Source organism: Pseudopipra pipra, chromosome 5 (assembly GCF_036250125.1).
Source record: "Pseudopipra pipra isolate bDixPip1 chromosome 5, bDixPip1.hap1, whole genome shotgun sequence".
Taxonomy (NCBI): Eukaryota; Metazoa; Chordata; class Aves; order Passeriformes; family Pipridae; genus Pseudopipra; species Pseudopipra pipra.
Window position 1 is genome coordinate 25,907,383 of NC_087553.1, and position 20,379 is coordinate 25,927,761.

At 49.2% G+C, this 20,379-nt stretch overlaps 2 protein-coding genes across 3 annotated transcripts; one reads left to right on the forward strand and one right to left on the reverse strand.

Moving 5' to 3' along the window:
- Positions 1 to 355: 355 nt before the first annotated feature.
- CENPM (centromere protein M) lies at positions 356 to 7,465 on the reverse strand. The gene is made up of 6 exons (XM_064656737.1): positions 7,315 to 7,465; positions 6,987 to 7,066; positions 4,328 to 4,426; positions 3,209 to 3,288; positions 2,075 to 2,166; positions 356 to 1,352 (listed from the first exon to the last, which is right to left on the reverse strand). Exons 1-6 carry the CDS (start codon positions 7,369 to 7,371, stop codon positions 1,227 to 1,229), a joined length of 534 nt encoding a protein of 177 aa, XP_064512807.1. The 5' UTR covers positions 7,372 to 7,465; the 3' UTR covers positions 356 to 1,226.
- A 7,100-nt stretch (positions 7,466 to 14,565) lies between these two features.
- SMIM45 (small integral membrane protein 45) lies at positions 14,566 to 19,225 on the forward strand. Of its 2 annotated transcripts, XM_064656738.1 has the most exons (3): positions 14,566 to 14,918; positions 17,685 to 17,757; positions 18,296 to 19,225. In XM_064656738.1, the coding sequence occupies exons 1-3, from the start codon at positions 14,670 to 14,672 to the stop codon at positions 18,502 to 18,504; spliced, it is 531 nt and encodes a 176-aa protein (XP_064512808.1). In that variant the 5' UTR covers positions 14,566 to 14,669; the 3' UTR covers positions 18,505 to 19,225. The 2 variants fall into 2 exon arrangements, with proteins under 2 accessions (XP_064512808.1, XP_064512809.1); XM_064656739.1 differs by lacking the exon at positions 17,685 to 17,757 and having other exon boundaries at positions 14,767 to 14,918.
- The last annotated feature ends 1,154 nt before the right edge of the window (positions 19,226 to 20,379 follow it).

Below are 20,379 nucleotides of genomic sequence, written 5' to 3' on the forward strand. Positions count from 1 at the left end.
TCTCCACCTAGGAACATTAAAGCAGACTATTAGGGATTAAATAAATTGAGCCAGAGCGGAGTTTAACACATTCTCTCTAGGCTTCATTTCTACCTGGCATGCAATTCTGGGTAAGAAAAACCCAGCATCTCAAGAAACACTGTATTCTGGCAGGTAGCTCAACTTGGTGTACCAGAAGAGCTGTATTTGGAAAGCTTTTGCCACCACCACGTGGCTGAAGCCACGAGTGCAGCACAACAACTAACTGGGAGTTTGAGCTGCCAGCAAGGTCCAGCCTTGCTGCCAGGGCAAACCAGAGCAAGTGTTCACAGCTTTTAGTGCCCGTCCCACATACATAACAAAGAGCATACAACTATTAAACATTATTCATTTTATTAAATTAGAACTCTCAAACACTAGTGACTTGCAGTAAGAATAAGGCATGACTTACTGCTGCTAAGAACCTGTTAGTAAAGAGATTATACACCGCATGTGCCAAACGTACAGACATGTGTTTTCTATGTGCTGCTGTGGTCCAGTCTGCTGCATCTGAACTCTGCTCAGCCCTGGGGGCTGGGTTGCTGGGGCTATCCTGGGCTTGACAGGTGGAGTCTTTTTCTTCAAAGATCTAAAAGAAAGCTAAAGTGCTAGATTATCTTCTTTAGTCCATTCCTCCTCAGTTAGTATCAGACATGGAAACACGGAGCCCTTTGATGCACAGATGCTCACACAGCTGGATTATTAACTGCCAAGTGCGGTCTGTCTAGAAGCTGCAGGCCAGCCTTTCTTCCTTATTCCTCTCTTGGTGGAGAGACAAAACCTGGCAGCAAGGTTTCACATTAGTCCAAGGTGCTGTATTTCAACTGGAAGGAAGCAGGAGTCTGCTGCCTCTTCCCTAGGACTTTGGAAATAGTAGCCTATTCTTCTGATATTCTCTCAGAAAAACATGTAGCTCCTGGCCACTGGCCAAGTGGATGAAACTCAAACTTGATCATGAAATGGCGTTCAGATGTAACAAAGGATAAGAATCCCCAATTCAAACTGCCCTTCCCACAGCACCTATACGCTATCCACTGAATAGGAATCAAGCTTTTCTTGAGAGATAAGCAACTAGGAACAGTTCTGGATGAGTGGTTGTGACAAGTCAGGCAAAAAGGCTCCCCAATGTGATTCCAACTGCAGCAGCTTGAATGCCTGAAGTGAAAAAAAAAATCTGACAAACGTGGCTGAATTATCACAACGAGAAGCTAATCATCAGCAGAGTTCCTCATCAGTAAGCTAAAGGACAAGGCAGAAAATCCCGGTACGAGACCAGCACAGATCTGTAACATTCGGAGAAGTCGTTGAGCAGTGGAAACTCGTACGCCTTCCAGCTGGAAACAAAATGGAGAAATTATTTAATCAATAGAAAAGAAGAAAAGCAGTCATAAAAGAAAGGACCAGAGCAGGCAATAAGTGACTAGCTACAGAAAACCCCAAACAGGCCTATTTACAGCCCTAACATCGAGGAAGGTACGGCATTGCCAGTTGAAAGCCCTGAAGGGCTTGCCAAAGGCACAAGGTACCACCTGCTGGTAGGGAAGCGGTCTCTGAGGATGGAACAATGAGTATACAAAAGTGAAGTGTGCTGCCCTTGGATGCCAAACTCACCCTCCAGCTTTTCAGACCAAGGAGGTAACTGGAAAGAGTGGCATATCAGACGGCAAAACAGTCAGTGAAGCCACAAAGTCTGGCTAACAGGAAGTATTACATGGGCAAGGAAGCCATTGGCAAATAACAGCTCAGGGGCTCCCAGGAAGAAAAAACGCGGCAAGGAAGAAGCATACCAAGGGTTTGCATACCAGGGATGACTTTTTTAGTTTAGGCTTGGCTTCCTGAGTCCTTGAAGTAGCACAGTAAGGAGCAGGTTACTAGAAGGCTCATTTCATTACAGACTCCTGTACCTCTAGTGTTTTTGTAAAAACAGTCTGGTCTCTGACGCTTACGCAAGACAGCAGCGTATGTACCTGTATTTATTACTAATGTAATGATGTTCCTAAGGATCACAGAGCAGTGGAGTTCAGAAATCCCTCCAGACATCAAATAAGCACCTTACCTCCAGCTCACAGAATAGCATAGGACTGCAGTAGGCTTCTCCCAGTTTACAGACGGCATTCGTCTCAATGCTGCAACAATTCACCCTGCCAACTACAAAGAAGTTTTTCCACATTACAAGCATCATAATAAGCAATCAGTGAAGAAAAGTACCAGGAAATTCCACAACTAAAAAATGATCCACAGCTAATTTTGAGAGCACCGTGGAAGGTAAGGCAACAGTGAGCAATACAAACAGAATGATAAATGACTTGAACTTGAATTAGCACGAAAGTATTTCATAATATTAACATCAGGAATAGTATTGCCACATAACTGTTAATGTAACATTAACAGTTGGAATAAGGGATCAGTGCACCATCAGCACGGGCAGAATCTTCCACTTATTTATCAGAAATCCTGCTGGCGCATGTAATATCACAGAGTGGTCTTGTCACCAAAGAAATTCACTTCATCAGGAGAGCCACAGGACAAGACAATGCTAAGACTCCTTTACCACCCCAGAACTAGGCCTCCTGATCCCCAAACTCCAGGGATACAGCATCTCTGTTTCAACACCGAGCAGTACAGTCTGGCCACTCCAGTTCCTCAGAGCTGAAGCAGGGAGGGTACACAGGAAAGCACCCTCTCTCCTTGAGGCAGGGAGACAGAAGGATTAGAGGCACAACAGGGCCAGACAGTACACAGCAGGAATACCAGTCTTGCATTAAAACTATACTTAATAGTTTTGTAGCTCATCCATTTAGATTCACTTTATTATCACAGTATCATATGCTCCTCACTGCTCATTAAGATTATCATTAAGGCAGATCTGCAAGAGCAGACAGAACAGACTTCTGCAGGGCCACAGGAAAAAAAGAATCAATAACACAAATCATATTCAGAGATTAGGGACAGAGAAGAGAGGTCTGACTGGCAGAATCAAAAATGAGGGAGTGAGCAAGAGAGAAGAGAACAATGTTTTATCTAAGAAAACAATAAAAAAAGGCAGCTGAGTTCAGACATAATTTAAACAAAGTTATTTACAAAGCCATTGGTTTCCTTTGGTTTATTTCAAGTTAAGTCACTGCCCTGTTTTAAGAAAATTAACAGCACGTGGTGCTGCTTGGAGAGAAGGAAGAGGTGCCATACGTACCTCCAGTGACAAGAAAGCAGACTTTCCCCAGGAAGAAGGTGGCATCCACATAAGCTAGGGAAGCTTCGACATTCTTCAAGCTGTCAGAAAAGTACAGACAATCCAGTTGGACAGGGAGGTTAAACCAGTGCAGCATAAGGACAACAGGAATAACTTTCAGAAGCACAATTAGAAAACCAGTGATGTTAACATCTGCTGATCTGTGAGCTCGCAGAGTTCTGCTCTATGCTAAAAGCATGACATCAGAGACCTCTGTAATACCCACAGTTGTTGAATAATCCATAACATATCCTTTCTACTCAAGACTCAACAGTTAGTCTTTGTTTGAACAGTGTCCTCCATGACTTCCAGACACTAAGCATCCGAATTCATTAACATCCAATGAGATTCAGCACCACTTTGGCTCTTTCAGGAAGAGCTTGCCCACACATTTCTGCAGCACCATCTGTGCTGTAAGTATGCAGCTGGGCCTGTCATTTTTGGTAAATGAGAGCCCAGGATCATCAGTCACAAGTTAAGTAAGTAATAAAATGCTGACTTCTGTGCCTTAGCAAGTCTTTACTTATGGCCTGGGGACACAAATATCATTTCTACAAAGATAAGTACAAGATGACAGAAAAGGGATCAATCCCTGAAGACTTTTCTTTTTTGCCTAGAGACATCAATAGTGCTGATCCCAGGGGACCAGGAGGGTCCCCCTGTGAAAGGGGGACACAGATGCAGCAACTGGCTGGTTACTAGGTAGCACTGCCCAGTGCACATCAGTCATCTGCATATTACAGAACTTCACAGCACCACCATCATTTCCATCTAATTTTACAGACAGCATCTTTCTAAGGCTCAGTTCATACCATCACATATCCAGATCCAGAAATAAATTCTGCATTCTCTGCTACGGCAACTTAGTGCACAACAGGCATGTTATTGCACAGAACAGTTCAGTCCTAAGCCACTGCTGGAGGCCAGAAAGCCACTGTATACATTACTGAGCTCTTCCACCACAGCAAGTCTTGGGTTTGAAATTCACTATTCAGCAATTCCAAAACAGTAATGTAGATTCAGCCATTAATCCGAGAAAGAATATCAGTTCCCCCTCTCATATTTTTGCCCTTCTTTTACCTGCATTTGCTCTTGATGTCAATCACAAACACAATCAGATCTATCCTGGGCCGAAGGTGATCCCTCTCTGAAGGTAAGGGGAGGGATGTAGCAATGTGACTGAAAGATAATAAATTTGCCAGTTTAACCAAATAGCTTGGCAAGACAGTATCCACTTATGCATAACCACACAACCCTTGAAGTTCACCGTGTAGCAAGTTACCAGGCAGCCTGCTAATTACTAAACACGTGGTAATTTAAGAGATGGTGATTTTTAAGTGGTAGTCTCATATCGTAGGCACACTCATAGTTGCTGACAGCCACAGTGGTAATCACTAGACAAGGCTCGTTCTAATGGGAAGCTTATTAGAGCATAACAAGACTCACGGAAACATTTTTGCTGCACAGATCTGTATGGCAAGTCATTTTCTTTAATTGTCACGAAGAGTCCTTTCTAACAAAGTGGACCCCAATGCTTTACTGGTATATTTTGCTGCCAACTTTCATTTAAAATGCACCAGTGCTTTCCTGTCACATTCCAGAGATTCTGCTCATATGCTCACGTGGGAGAGGCTACCTTTCCAGGCACAGGAAAACCTTAAAACAGAAACTTATCACTACTACAGCTTTACAGATGAAGTTATAACTCAGAAAGAGTTGCTATTATACCATTACCCCCCTTTTTAACCCTTTTACTGCGCAGGAGCTACTAGGTTAGTTTATTGCTGATACAGCTGTTGAAAGAAATACAGGGTGGGGACTTTTTGTGTCTCTTCCCACTAAAAAAACCAAACAACCACAACCAACTAACTAACAATAACAAAAAACAAACAAGGAAACCAATCAACCAACCAAAAACCCAGCAAAAAGGGTTTCAGCAGTGCATAACTGGACCTTCCACAGGGAAGAACATTATCAGCATCTCATTTTTGGAAGATCACCTTAAAGACAAATTGGACAAACAAAAATCCCAGAAGTTCAGCCACTCTCACAATCCACTTCCTCTCTGGAAGCCAAGAGAGAAACACTGATTCTGATCTTCTTGGGGAATATTACTTCTAGCAATTCAGTCTTAAGGTCTTCACAGTTTTCACAGCAGCCACAAACCACAGTACACATTCCCTTCTATTAATCTTATGTAGTTTGTAGTTTTGTCTGCCAGTCTCCAAATAAAGCTGTTCGGTTTCTTACATATAAGGAAGGTACAATTTAACAAAACCATTCTAAAACTGACAGAAGAGATGAGCAAAGTGAGCTTGAAAGACACACTCTAACACAAACAAGCGTATTAATTTAAGGTGAAATTTAGGGAGACACTGGTGAAAACATCAGATCTCATTCTCTGGAGGAAAAAAAAAAGGAAACTGAAAAAAAGCACTGCTTTTTTTTTGGAATTCTGCTATATTTAAACCAAAATGACTAGATGATGTCAGCAGCCTCCAGATATGTGCTGCAGAAACCCTTTTTTTCCCCAGCAATAAGAGACACAAAAAAAACCAGCCCTGCAATTCTTCTTCCAACAGCTGTACCTGGCAGGCAAACTTGCCAGACAAGATACCATATTTCTTTGTAATGTGTATAATCCCAAAGTAATATAGTGGGGGGGAAAAACCCCAAAGTAATATAGTGGGGGGGAAAAACCCAATACCACTGTAACGGACTTCGCTTTCGTAGTGATATTAACACAGGGACTTATCCTGCTCTGTAGTACAAGCACATGATTCTGTGCCTTTGGGCAGTTACCCAGCTGTAGTACCAGCAGCCATCTAGTTATGGCATTCCACAGCTCAGCAGAGGCTGCAGGTTCCACACAGAAAATGGGGTAATTAATTTGTTATTAGTTGGCACAAACATCCAAGTTGCCATAATCAGAGCAGTACAGTCGCCCTAATTAGCCAGTGGTGCAACTCCACTCAGGTTGTTTTTACTGCATAGCCATGGATTACAGCAGCGAAATAACACAAACACCTTCTGAAGAGCTGACTAAACTCATTTGGTCCTGGCAAGAGAGCTGTCAAGGACATTTTATCATAAAAAGTTAGTTAATCAAGCTTTTAAGACAGCACTTGTCACACAGCTAAAGCTAAAATTTCAAGTGCATCTTAACAGCTCGAGGAGGAAAAGCACGTGTGTGCACACAACTTAGAAAATGGCTACAATGAGCACCAAAAGCACTGGACATCTTGTTTGGTTTTAAGTACTTGCAAGCATTGTACTTGTCCCATTTTGTCACAGGATGTTCAATTTCTGTATATGCCTTTCTCTCAGGTGGGGAAAAAATAAATATCTGTGTTCCTCTCATACCCTTTCAATTTAGTAATCAAACATCTGTGCAACATCTGAAGGGCAACGGTATGCCCATGGTGAACATGAATGTGGGAAGTGCTTCCAGCCCCGTTTCCAAGCATGCCCAAACTGCCTGCCCTGAGGGCAGAAGGGTTTGCCCGCTGCATATATGGCCACATCTGGGCAGCGGTGCTCTCTAGCGTTCGCAAGAGAGAAGTTGCTCTCCGAACCGAGCGCCTTGCAGTTCCGACTACCGCCACGGGGGCGGAACCTGCATTTTTAACCAATTTCGGTGCGTGCATTCCTGAAGCAGAAGCCTTCCGTGAATTCGGGTGATCTGGGCCCCGAATGAGCCCGGGGCTGCAGGTGGTGAGTCCCTCTCCCCACCACTCACATGCTGATTCTGAAGTCCCTCTTCTCCTGGAGGATCGCCTCCGCCAGCTTCTGCTGGAGCTCCTCGTCCGAGCCCACCAGCTGCGGGCACACACGGAGAGCGCGGTCAGGGACAGATCCCGGCCCGGCGCCGCGGGGGCGGGGCCACACCGGGGGACATTTGCATATCTCAGCGGGGCAGCCAATCCCCGCGGAGGGGCGAGCCCGGCGCGCTGAGGCGCGGCCCGAGCCAGCGGAGCGCACGGAACGGGCGGGCTCGGACCGCAGGGCCTGGCCCGGGGAAGGGGAAGAGGGGGCGGGCTGCGGCGCGGCGCCGCCGCGGGACCTACCAGGAGGGCGGCGGAGTTGAACCCCGGGAGTTTGTCCAACGGCCGCAGCACCGCCATCTCCGCCGCAGACGGCACCGCCCGCCCGCCGGAATTCAAACGGCGGCCCGCGTCGCCTTGACGTAGGGCAGGGGCGGGAGGGGCGGGGCTAACGGCGCGCGTGCGCGCTGGTGCCGGCGGGCAGGGGGCGGCGGCAGGGGGCGCTGCGGGGCTGGCCGGGAACCCAGCCAGGGAATATCCTGCTGGAGAAGACCCAGGGGGATCAGCTAGTCCAGCTCATGGCACTGCGCAGGACGGCCCGCAGAGTCACACCATGTGCCCAACAGCATTCTCCAAACGCTTCTTGAACTCTGCCAGGCTTGGTGCTGTGACCGCCTCCCTGCAGAGTCTGTTCCTGAGGAACCTTTTTCTAATAGCCGACCTAAACGTGTGCCAGCACACCTTCAGGCCATTCCCGCGGGTCCTATCGCTTATCGTCAGAGAGAAGAGATCAGTGCCTGCCGCTCCACTTCTCCTCATGGGGAAGTTGTAGACTGCAGGCGCAGCGCAGGCCCCGCCGAGCACTCGGATACCACACGCTGGGACTGACCACCAGAGATGGCTAATCACGGTAAAACTCTGCAAAGCAGCGGTATTTCTGTGGCATCCAGGTGTCCAAAGGGTCAGTCATGCCTGAGGCACCCATGAGTGGTGCCAGGCAATGCTGGAGAGATGCTGAGGATTAGGATGGTGGCCTCACCTCGGCTGTCCAGGGGCATCATGGACAGCCTAAGCTTCTGAGGAGCAAAGCCCTTATTTCCAGGGCTGGGCTGTCCCCTGGTCCTTGCCATGAGCAGATGCCCATTTGTTTGGTCAAGGCTGAACAATATCAAAGGCTTCAGTAAGATTCAATTGCCTCCTTACATTACAGTTTATAATGTGAACTAATACAGAGAATCATAGAACTGTTAAATCAAAAGGACCTCTAAGATCATCGAGTCCAAACAATGAACCAGCACTGCCATGTTCAAAACTAAACCGTGTCCCCAAGTGCCACATCTACACCTTTTCAAACACTTTTGGGATGATGACTCCACCAGTTCCTTGGGCAGCTTGTTCCAATCCCAGACCACCCTTTTTAGTGAAGAACTGCTTCCTGATGTCCATTGTAAACCTCTACTGCTGCAACTTGAGGCTATTTCCTCTCATCCTGCTGCTTGTTATTTGGGAGACCAACCCTCACCTCACTACAACCTTCTTTCAGGTAGTTGTAGAGAGCAATAAGGTCTCCCCTGAGCCTCCTTTTCTCCAGGCTAAACACACCCAGTTCTCTCAGCCTCTCCTCATAGGACTTGTACTCCAGAGCCTTCATCAGGTTCGTTGCCCTTCTCTGGACATGCTCCAGCACCTCGACATCCTTCTTGTAGTGAGGGGCCTAGAACTGAACACAGGATTTGAGATATGGCCTCACCAGTGCCAGGTATGAGGGAAGAATGTTAACAAAGTTAATACACTCATCCTATAAAGACTGCTTGAAGGAAGGGAATTTCCCTAACACTGTATGGCAGCAGCACCTGGATTTGCTTACTGAATTGTTCTATGCAAGGTTTTCTGGCAGCTCCAGCAGCGTCAGCCTCCATCCTGCCCCTTCCTGGGCACCTTCTCCGTCTCCTCCCTGGCTGGTCGGCCTCTGCCCAACCCCACACTCCCCTGCCAGTGATACAGGCAAAGGAGCCCATGCAGAAGCACTGCAGTTATAGAGGCTGAGCTTTTCTCACTCCAAGGTCAGAGCAGGAGGATGATGTGCACTGATGTAAAGCCCTCAGAGGTCCAGTGTACCTCGGTGGCCTGTGGTCCACCTTGCTGCATCTCCTGTTCTTTGCCTCATCCCTGTGTTTGGCTACAAATTCTCAGTGTGAGAAAGGGGGTCCAGGACCCCTTCAGCTGCCTGCTGGTGCTGGCTCTCCCTGCCCCTTACACCAGGACACCTCCAAATGGCAGGAGACATGCTGGAGAGGGAAGAAGGCTGCAGGAGAATGAAGACATATCTCCCCTTCTGCAGCAAGCTGGAGAAGGGAGATGAAGGGGAGGGGGTGGGTTAATGTAAGCTGACATCACATGACTGCCGTGGCTTTTTTGATCTTGACAAAGGCAGACGGTTTCGCTCGTTGCCAGCATGAGACAAATTACAGGTGAAGCAGAAGAGATTATAGGATATTTCTGGCTGGTTTTGAGTTTAGTAGGGGGAAGGGAGGATGAATCCAGGGTAGATGTGTCCTAAAGATGGGAGGCAAGCAGATGCAATAAATAACAAGAGCCAGTTCCCAGGCTGGGGGGATGTAGAGCACAAAGGGGACAATGTTCCTTTCCGGCTGCTGAGAATGTGGAAAGATCTGGCACCCACCTAAAACATGTTTGTCCTCTTTCTGCCTCCTGCTACTCCCTGTTGCCTGCTCTCTGTCCCCACAGAAGGACCTGGGTGGCTTCAGTGTCTGGCTGGGGACGTGCTCACTGTCCACTGTCACTGCAGGCTTCCTCCTTCTCACAACACCCGTGTCTGTGGAGATTTAGTGGGTCCAGATGAGCTACCACTGATCCCACAGTTATTATTCCTTGTCCCCAGCAGGTTTCTTGGCTGCTCCTTGGCAGACTTACCTCTGCAGAGATGACATCCACTTTCCCATGGAAACACAGAGATTCATCCTGCTCACTCCTCTGTGTGCATCTTCACTGTGCCCATTTGCCAGGGGGATGCCTTCCCCCTCAGCCCCTTACCAACAAAAGATCCTTGAGTACACAGACCACCTCAGAGTGAATTGGAGCAGGGCAGTGGAAATGCTGCTGGTCCCTGCCTCAGAGTCTAGGCTTTGGCAGAGCCAGTTTCCTCCTGGGATGCAAAGCCATTGCCTAACAGCTGGCACAGTGAGCTAAGCCAGGCAGATTCGCTTTGCTTTCCTCTGTCTTTGAAATGCAGCCAGGGATGCTCCACAGCAAAGCCTGCAGTGCAAGCTCAGCTCAGTGGGAGAGAGGAGAACAGGAGTCATCATCCTGCACCTTTGTTGGCTATTTACACATGGGCCGAGAGGTGTAAAACAGATCTAATGTCAAAAAGTAGCATTTAAAAACTGTTTTCATGGTAGAGGATGGTGTAAGGAGGTGGAGACTCAGGGTGGCAATGTGCCTGGATGAGACACGGTTGGTGTTGGAGGCTGGAGTGTATTTACGTATTACTGTGTGACTGTGTCAGGCTGTTTCACTTCTCACCACCCCATTTCCAGTTTGCAAAGTGGGACTAATGAGTCTATCTCTGCTTCTGAGTGGTGCAGGAGAGATAAGACAGAGGTATCTGTGCACTGGCCGCCAGTGAAAGCAGAAGGACAAGACCAAGGCAGGACATGGAAATGGAGAGCTCCTGATTTTACTTTGTGGGCTGATTTTGCTTTGGTAGCACAAAACCATTCCAAAAATAGGTAGAAGTGTATTGTACATGAAGATGCTCTCTTGCTGCCAACAAAGGCAATTAATGTCAGTGAGACTTGACCTGGCCATCACCAGTGCTCCCTGGGAGCAGGTTGCTCCTGGGGCAGTTGCTCCTGCAGCAGGACAGCACCAGCCACTACAAAAAATACTATACAGCACACCTTGACCTTGTGCATCCGTGACCAGTTTGCTGTATGCCTCATCCAGTGGCTGCATCTCAGGATATCTCTCTTGGTTCTCCCTGAGCAGCCAGAGGAACGAAGGAGACAGGCTTTGGAGATGGTCTAGAGAAGAGCACTGCCCCAGCATGGTCCCAGTTATCTCAGCACCTGCTCCCAGACCTCCCGACAGTGGTGGCTTCATTCCAACCCCATTCAGCACAAGTTCTTGAGATGTAGCCTGGCCATGCATCACTGGCTCCAGGCTGACCTCTCTCAGTCCTTTCTGGGAAGCCTACAGGATACAAACTCATGTGTATTTGATTGGATTTGTTCTCTCACTAATAGACAAAAAATTATATCATTTGCAGCAAGTGCAAATTATTAGAGAAACTAATGGCATTTCCACATATGTTGCTGGCAACTTCAGCTTCCTTTGGCAAAGACTCTTCCCAGGTATTGTTAGACCCAAAGCAAGTAATCTTTTTCCATTCTGCTCTTTAACTTAACTTGCCATACACATTTCTTTAGCTTTTTGATCAACTCAGTTAAACTTCTCTTGTGGGTTTCCTTTTTTGAAGCTGCAGTAGCACCCAGAAGGGGGGTTACTCTGCTTTCCCACCAGAGTATCCTTGTCTGATGCTCTGCCATGCATCCACTGTGCCTTCTGCATCCTGCAGCAGCTCCCTCACCTCCAGCTGCTGAGCAAGGAAGCATTTCTGTGAGTCTTGCTGGAGTTTTGTCTTCTACTGTGGACCTTGGGAGAGGCAAGTTTAATAAACTCAGTCTTCTCCCATGCCTCTACCTACCTTGGGAAAGTAATATTTGGGAAATTGGTGTTACCTTAGGCAGGCATCAACCTGTGTTTGATCATCTCAGAAAATGCTGATAAAAGCATAAAGGACACTAAAGAACAGTGAAGAAACTTGTTAGGAAAGACTAGAATAACACTTAACCACACTTAACACTTAAATGTGTGCCTGGAGTTGCCCAACAGTCTCCTCTTTCTCCAGGCAGGGCTTTTGTCTGAGAAGGGTTTCATGATTTCTACTCTGGCTGCGTGGCCCTCTCACATCAAACCCAATCCCATGCTCACCTTCATCATGCAGGTGAATTTGTGGCTGCCCAGAGATATGGAGGGTAGTCATAAGTTCAGTGGCAAGCAAATGTTCTGGGGCAAATGGCTTTGAGGGGCTCATGTGTCCAAAGCCACTCAGGGGCCTCCTCCAAGGCAGGCGGAGGGGACTGAAAGCTTCCCAGGCACTGGGCAGAATGATACGCACATGCTTATGCCTGGAAGATCTGAGTGGCACACAGCAGCGTTATCCGAGGTGAAAGCTGAAGTGCAGCTGAAGTGTTTCCATGCAGTTTGAGCTGTACTGGCACGTCGATGACTGGAGCTGTCTCGCCGCTACAGCTCCTGTTGGAAACCAAGGGATGCGACAGCACCTGAGAGCCCTGTCACAGGCGGCAAGCAGCTGTGGTGGAGGCACGGGGTCTGCAAGTGTGTCCCAGCTCTGGCAGCACAAAGCCCAGTGCTTATTTATTCCTGCCTCCAAAGGTTTTTCAGACTCATCTGGGGGGGTTTCTGCTTGAAGCAAGAGAGTCTGCCATGTCACGACTTGTGCAAGCCCACCGCTGTGGTGGTGATTGCAGAAAGAGGTGATCCCCCCTCCTTGTTGTGCTCTCTGAGTGCATGCGTGGCAGGGAAGTGAGCTAGGGGAATAAATGACCCTGTGAGTCAGAACTCTTGCTGTTCTGGGGCTTTGGCTGCATGACCAGCATGCTAGTATTAAGCCTGAGCTTAAACCCAGGGAGAAGTTGCAAACTGATGGACACACTGGCTCTGGTGTCCCCCTGGGGTGACCCAGGATAGGGAGCTGGGACAGTTGGCTGGGGATGTTGTGGGGATCTTACACATTTTGGCTCAGTGTCCATGAGGATGCCTGGCCCAGCAGGCTCTACTGGTGGCCTGTGGCTTTGGCCACTGACTGGTGACCTGGAGAAATGAATAATCTACCTTGTGCCAGCCACCTCTGATGTCCCTCTATTTCATTTGCATATGTGGAAAGAGGTTTTCTTTCTGACCTCTCAAGTGGACTGCATGTTTGCCTACCCTTAGTTCTTTCAATGTTATTTTTAAAAAATATGTTTCTCTAAACCACATGTTTCTCTCCCAGTACAGTCAAAACTGTGAGGCTTATGTTTTCCTCCCCCTGCAGTGGAATTAGTGAAGCAATTACTGTGCTGATGGTGAAGGTGGGTATCATGACTGAGTTTCAATGAGGTTAAAATTAAGGCACAATTGCAGGCTCCACTTTGGAGGTACATGGCAATCATCTGGAGTGCCCACCTTGCTGGAGTGAATGAGGAAGCAGCTAGCTAAACCTAATGGATCTGATCCTCTATGCAGATATTCTGCTAGGTACGGAGGGATTGCAGACCTATACTCAATGCTTCTAACTATTATGAAGTTACATCAGGAAGATGTGGGGCTCAGGAGGAAAAAAGGAGGATGAAGAGGAAATCATGGAGCATGCCAGCCAGCTCCCACGGCTCTCAGCACCGCCCTGTCTGCACTGATGGATGACCAGGTGACAGACCCTTTGGGTGCATTACTCTTGGAGCCAGCAAGTGCACATGGGCTCTGTCACCATCCATAGGTTTGCCCGGGGAGGGGACGAAGCCATTTGTGCCTGAAATACAACTAGTGGGAAGCCAAACCTCCTATCTCACAGCTCCTGGGGCATAGCAGTGTAGTCAGCACAAACCTGGGGCTCAGTTTGGTGGATACTATTAACCCTTTAAGCCTTTACAACCACTCCCTGTGGCACATCTGCAGGGCTTTAGTTGTCAGAGACTAAGTGGGCAAGGCTGGAGAGCACAGACAGGACAGCAGGTAACTCTCAGGGCTTGAGACAGTTATTTTCGATTTTGTTAAGACAAATTCATTAAACAGTTTATGGGTCATGGTGAAAATTTCCATGTGTACACAAAAAATCCCCCACAACCTACCCAACCCACAAACAATATCAAAAAAACCAAAGTAGTTTCCTTGTTCCTATTTCTGGGCTGCTGAAAAGCTGAACATGTTTTAACAAAACCTTTCCTGTCATTGCAGCAGCAATGACAGAATGAGGTGTGGATTCAGGAAACAAGGTATTTCACTGAAAGCAAAAATAATGGTTCAGATAGCAATGTTCTTCTGGGTTTTGATGTAGGATACTTTTGGTCAAAGTGTTGATTATTTTATTTTTACATGAAACCCCTAACGGGAGTACTAACCTCCCTGCCCCTTCTACCCTCTCTCTCTGCTTTCATCCTGCTGCTGACAAACCATCAGTCCCCAGACCCTGGGCTGGACACACTGGTAAATCCGTGGAGCCTTAACATCCCATCCATCTAAATCAGCCCGAGCTCACGCACGTCTGCCCAGGCATTTCTCCTCCTCCAGGGCTGCAGCCCGGGCTGCGGATGATGCGGGAGGAGGGAGAGCATCCCGCGGTCACCTCCCCCGTGGCTCTGGCCCGGGTACCATGTGCGGGTGAGCTGGGGAGGCTGGTTGCCATAGCGACCGCTGCTAAAATGCTCCCCCTCCTCGCGCCGAGATGCAGTTGGTTGCAGACGGTCCCTCCTTGTGTGTAAGGGGGAGGCCGGCGATGAAGTACCCTGGGGAGGCTGGAGCGGGGCTGCCGCTGCCGGGGAGGCGGTGGGGGAAGCCCCTGGGAGCCCCAGTGGGCAATGGGGCTGCAGTGTTGGCTCCGTGTCCTCCCCACCGCCCGCCACGGCTGCTCCCGCTATCCCTCCCTCCCTGCCTGCCTCCCGCCCATCCGCGCCTGTCGCCTCCCGCTGTCGCCCAGCTCTCCCGGAGCCGGGTCCCTTCTCCCTGGCATTGCCTGGCCGGGAAAGGAGCCTGACTCATCCCGGCCGGGCCCCTGCACATGCCAGAGGGAGCAGCCCCATCCTGTTGCCCTACGCCCGTGGAAGGAGGTAGGTGGCAGGTGGCAGGAAGGAGGTGGCAGGTGACAGGGCAGGTAGCGGGTGGTTGTCGGGAATGTGGTGCACGGGAGCAATGTCATCTCTGGGTCCTCAGTCATCAGCAGCTCCTTGCTTCAAGCTGCAACCTGCCTGGTCCTGAGGTCGGGGTGAGCACAGGGCTGGTAACACTGCAGCCTGGGTTTTGCTCCAACCATGCAGACGGGAGGGTTTTGTACCCAAAGTCACCTGTGTCTTGGCACCCTGCTCCCAGCCTCTACCAAGAAGTTTCTGCCCTGCCATTTGCAGTGTGCCCCCCAGGGCTCCCATCACAAGTGTACCCATGGCACCTTGGGGGTAGCGGAGGTGGCATGTGGGATCCAGGGGTGACATTGAAGGTGAGCAGCTGGAGTGTAACATGGATTTATAAAGGGTCAGTCAGCTTACCTACATGAGACACTCTTTCAGATGAAAGACCAAAGACTTTTTTGTGACTTTCAGGGGATGTGGATGCCCTACTGCAAAATGGGATGGTGAGATCAGCATCAGGATGCTGAGGTCCAGCAAGGGTTAAGGCACATTTAGTATCTGCAGAACTGCTCCAAAAAGCTGATGTCTTTGAACGGAACTCTCTCTTTTTAGCATTTGCTGGCAAAATCTGCTCACCTACCTGACAAAAGCAAGTTGCTTCACCAGGCCAGCCCCACAGAGGCTGGGGGGGTGCTCTGACACCTTGTCCAGCACTCAGCCATGGCAAGGACCCTTTTTTGCGGGAGCCGGGATGGGTGAGCAGTGTGGGGCTGCAGCACGAGGTGAGGGCTGCATAGCAAGTAGACTGAAGAATAGGTTGCTGGCGAGGAGCTGGGAAATGCTGGCTCTGCTAGTAATGGAGGGAGGATGAATTGGGAAGTCTGTAGGGCTGCTTTTTATTCTGATGCTTTTTTGGATGACAGCTTCGCTCCCATGTTTTGAAAGCAGACGATCAGGGAAGGAAATGAGGCTATTGGCTTTCCAACCAACACCCCAGGGGTTCCAGCTGGAGATGGATATCAACAGCTGAGGCACCTCTGGAGAAGGGGTTTGCAGCAGCCTTGGCCCCCTGGGCTGTTTGCAGCAGCAGCTGGGGATGCAGAGGGTGTGAGGGAGCTACTTCTGCAGAGCACTTAGGAAAGCCATGCTGAGGGGCTTCTGGACAAACACGGAGCTCAGACCTGGCTCCTTTTGAGGAATTCCCTCCCTCATCCCTTAGGATGAGTTGAGTGAGGGAAGTCCCACAGCTCCCCGCAACATGTCTGTGATGTTATTGCAAGCTGTGGTGGGAGCTTTCCTCACTGGTTACTTACCTGAGGAAGGCAGAGGCAGCCATGAAGAAGCAGGAGCAGCACTCACACTGCCTCTTTGCTCTGGTCAAATGGTGGCCAGTGCTGAGCCTTCTACTCCTGTTGCACTTTATCAGGTAGAGCAAGGGCCTGTAAAAAGGGAGATGTGAATCACTGAGAGGGAGATAGAAGAAGTCTTCCAGAACTTTAGTTCTGGATAGTTCTGTTAATGGCAGCACCACGTGTAGCAAAACTGAGGACTGCTGAAAATCAAAGAACATGGTAGGAGGAGGCAAAATCCATTGAGGTCCTCCCTGTCGTGCAAGGAGAACAGATAAATATCAACATCCATGCCAATCAGTGGGAGTAAATCAGGCATTTTCTCCAGTGTTGGTAGTTTCTTGCTCATGGTAGTAAGAATTGCAGCTTGTTTCAGATCTAATCCTGTGACAAAAAAGGTGTCACTCAGAGGGTAGAGATGAACCTCATGTTTCCTGTTACAGGCCTTCCTGTTGCAAGAGATGTCCAGCAAATAAATGCTGCTGGGCATATTGGAAACAACTGATGGCTGGAGCATTAAAAAGGAAAAAAAAGAAAAAAGCACAGCCCTCATTGTGGGAGAAGGCAGCAGCGTTACGGGGCAGGAGCAGAGAAGAGTATGAAGATACTCAAGGCTCTCCCCAGCTTCCACTTAACTGCCCCCATGCTAAGGAGGTGGGGACACATGGTTATTGACAGAGGGATGACTTGGGAGACAGTTGCAGGTGACAGCTTTCAGCTGTCTGGAAAAGCAAGAGTTTGACATTGGTGCAACTCTGCCCTTACTCTGTCCCAGCTGAATTCAAGGGGCACTTCATCACCCCCTCTGAGGGGTGAGGGTTACAGAAAGCCTCCCTTCAGGACAGCATTTTTATGCCTGAGTCCACCGTTATGATTTCCAAAGCCTGAGGGTCCCTGGTTTAATCCACCAAAGCATGGGACAAGCAGCACATTCACAGTACAAACCCCAGCAGCCCTGGTGCCCAGGGAGGCCGTAGCTGTGCTTTTAGGGGGGTAAGCTTCTCAATCCCCCTTTCTGTCCCTGCACAAGCCACAACTTGGCAGGTGTTTTGGTAGGGGCAAGCAGTGGAGAGTTGCAGAAACTGGGCACCTCTAGGGTTGCAATGTGGGTTGCTCCCTCCCTCCCAAAGGACAGGAATAAAGGATGGGCACAAACATGATGTCATTTTAAATGGCCTCAAGTCAGGGTGTATGCCCTGAGCACAGCAGCAGCAGGGCCATAATGGTGGGGAGAGTGTACCAGAGCACCAGCAGGGTGTGGGGCTGGGACCCCATCTGTCCATCCCTCCAGAAATCTTCAGCCATGACAGCTGGACAAGGAAATGTTTTGCTCCTTCCTGCTTGCTCATTTTTTGTACTGGGTCAACAGTAATCATGCAGAGTGTTGTTTTGTGTTCCCCAGGGCAACACTGCTCCAGACTCACCTCGCTCCTGGGTGGTGAGGACCTCTTGGCAAGGCAGATCGGCCGCTCTCGGTAAGTGTCTCCCACTGCCCCGTGGCTGATGTGGTGGAGGGATCTGAGCTCTGCTCACAGACTGGTGCTGAACCAAGCACTGCAAGGTCCCTGAGCCCTCACAAAGCAGGACACTAAATAGGGGTGCAGCAAGGGAGGGCTCAGTCCCAAGGCAGACCAGCTCAGACTGGGAATTTAAAGGGGTCATGGAGAGTCAGGAGAAGCAGATTTTCCATCAAGCAGGAGATGAGAAGCAGCTGCCCACTTTTAATCACTGGCCGCAGGGCTGAGGGCATGCAGGCTCAACCACCTCTATGGGCAGAAGCAGGACTCCTGCTCTATGAGGTGCTCCCAGCAATGACCTCAAAAGCATTGACCTCTCCCGATGGATGAGGTGCCTTGGTGTGCAACTGAGCATGAACTGGGTGCAGCAGGGCTGCAAGGAGGGGTGCAGAGAGGCTGTGCACTCCTGATGAGGCAGATGTCTTGTGATGAATCTTTGTGGAGGTGTTTTTTGGGTGCTCTCACTGTATGAGCTTTCTCTCCTTTTCTCTGGCAGCCATGCCCCACTTCTTGGATTGGTTTGTGCCCGTGTATCTGATGATCTCCATTCTCATCCTGGTGGGCTTTGGAGCTTGCATCTACTACTTTGAGCCAGGACTCCAGGAAGCCCATAAGTGGCGAACACAGAGGCCAATGATGGAACGAGACCTTCGGAAGACACTGATGATTCGGGACAACCTGGCCTTTGGGGTGCCTGAGGTCTGACAAGCTGCCCATCGCATCCAGAAGAGTCTCTGCGGGGTGGGCAGCAGATCACAAGCCTCAGTAGGGATGACAGTCTTGCCCTGGTGTAAGCGAGGCTGGTCATCACTTTGCGCTTTGCTGATCTGAGTCGTGTACTCACCACTCACCATTCTGCCCCTTTGCTTCTTAGTCAAGGTTTGTGTGACACTGTAGACTTGGGCTTCCCATGTGCTCACAGCTCTTCACCCAGCCAAAGACAAAGACTTCTGCTCCTCCCCATGGCCAAGACTGATGAACCACTCAAATGAAACATCTCTTGTTAATCACTTGAGTTTGAGCTGTCTGGCATCTCAACACAACCTTCAGTAGGAAAGTTCTCGACAGGGTAGCAGTCTTGCAAAGGGATACAGAACCTTTTACTCCTATTCACGAAGTTAAATCTAACCCATTTTGTTTAAGTCCAGGGGGTCTTTTGGGGGAAGTAAATGGGATTTCAACACATCATTGCTTCAGCTGAGCTCTTCACAGCACCCATCCTTGGTGCTGGGATGGTAAGCTTGCTGAAGCTCTGTGCAGAGGGGCCAAGGGCTCAGCGAGCCCCAGAGACTAACTGCCTTTATCTCTGCTAAAGGCACACCACTTCTGTTTCTGTTTGGGAGGTGGAGAACATTCATCCATCCATCCATCCATTCCAGATGCACCATATTCAAATTAAAGGTCTTTACTAAAGAGGTTTATCCAAGTCCTGTGTCAAGCTGAGAATATTCTGCATCTCTCCATGAAGGGGTGCTGCCAGATTTATCACGTAAGCTTCTCCTGATCTGCCTGACCTTCTGTTCCTCTGTCGTGGAGTGAGATGGTATAGTCTGGGAGTCATCTCACACTTGTTCAGTACCCTGTTCTCCAGAGCCCTATGGCATAGATAGGCTCTCCTTTAACTGTCAGCCCAACAAAGCTGTGAAGCATCCCTGTATTTCTCTGCATGTCTCTGAGTGGGATTACTCCTGTGCCCAGTTTCACTTGCCCTGTCAAGCAAAGGCTCAAAGCACAGGTGTGTTCTGAAACTTGGTCATTCTCTAGGGATGAAAGCTAATTTTTAGCTCTAAGGAATAGGTCAGGACATTCTACAAATATCCTGTGTTTTCCTGGAATATTTCATACACCAGATTGCAAATGCATTACCATTCTCCTCCACACCAAAACCAGGCACACTGGCAGGAGCTTTCTGGTTCTGTTTCAGACAGAGGACAAATCAAGAGTCCTTTCATTCAGCCAAATAACAGTGACTATGATGCAAGTAGCCTAACTGGGGAGTCTCACTCATCAGGGAAATGCAGTGAGTGGGATTACTCCCGTGCCTGAAATTACACTCACTCTGGCAAGCAAAGACTCAAAGAGCAGGTGCAGCTTGAAACAGGTAAATTTTTGTGCCTTGTTGACTTGGGGCTGTGAAAGAGAAATGCCATGGGGCTGGGCTGCATGGTCTGACATGCCACTCATGGCTGCATGGCCCTTCTCCCCTGCCCACTGGCACATCACAGCCATATTTCTAAGCACCAGCTTGGAAACCTGTTTCCTCACCTGGACTCTGTCATAGGTAGGACTGCCCTGCAAACAGACACAGCTGAGCTGTGGGGCAGCAATTAAAACCTCTATGCTGGAACTGAGGGGCTTGGAGCAGTCAGGGACAGGGTAAACCTCCCCTGTTGGAAGGGAAGCCTGCACCCACAGGGGTCCCCTCTCCCCTCCTCCGTGTCTTCCTCTGCATGCTGTCCTGCCTGTTTTTGCTTACACTCTGCCCACAACTCAGTATAGAAACTGAGCAAAAGAAGACAACAAACAGGCAGGGGATGGACTAGAGAGAAACTAATTATTCATCTCCTCTGGCTTGTGTTC

What these genes read in the sequence shown, in the direction of transcription:
- CENPM (XM_064656737.1), bottom strand. Translation starts at nt 7,371, where the DNA reads ATGGCGGTGCTGCGGCCGTTGGACAAACTCCCGGGGTTCAACTCCGCC. An exon ending in TCAACTCCGCCGCCCTCCTG is followed by an intron (nt 7,067 to 7,314) that starts GTAGGTCCCGCG and finishes GTGTGCCCGCAG; the next exon opens with CTGGTGGGCTCGGACGAGGA. An exon ending in TGCTATTCTGTGAGCTGGAG is followed by an intron (nt 1,353 to 2,074) that starts GTAAGGTGCTTA and finishes TTTTGTTTCCAG; the next exon opens with CTGGAAGGCGTACGAGTTTC.
- SMIM45 (XM_064656738.1), top strand. Translation starts at nt 14,670, where the DNA reads ATGGGGCTGCAGTGTTGGCTCCGTGTCCTCCCCACCGCCCGCCACGGC. An exon ending in CCCTACGCCCGTGGAAGGAG is followed by an intron (nt 14,919 to 17,684) that starts GTAGGTGGCAGG and finishes TGTGTTCCCCAG; the next exon opens with GGCAACACTGCTCCAGACTC. An exon ending in AGGCAGATCGGCCGCTCTCG is followed by an intron (nt 17,758 to 18,295) that starts GTAAGTGTCTCC and finishes TTTCTCTGGCAG; the next exon opens with CCATGCCCCACTTCTTGGAT.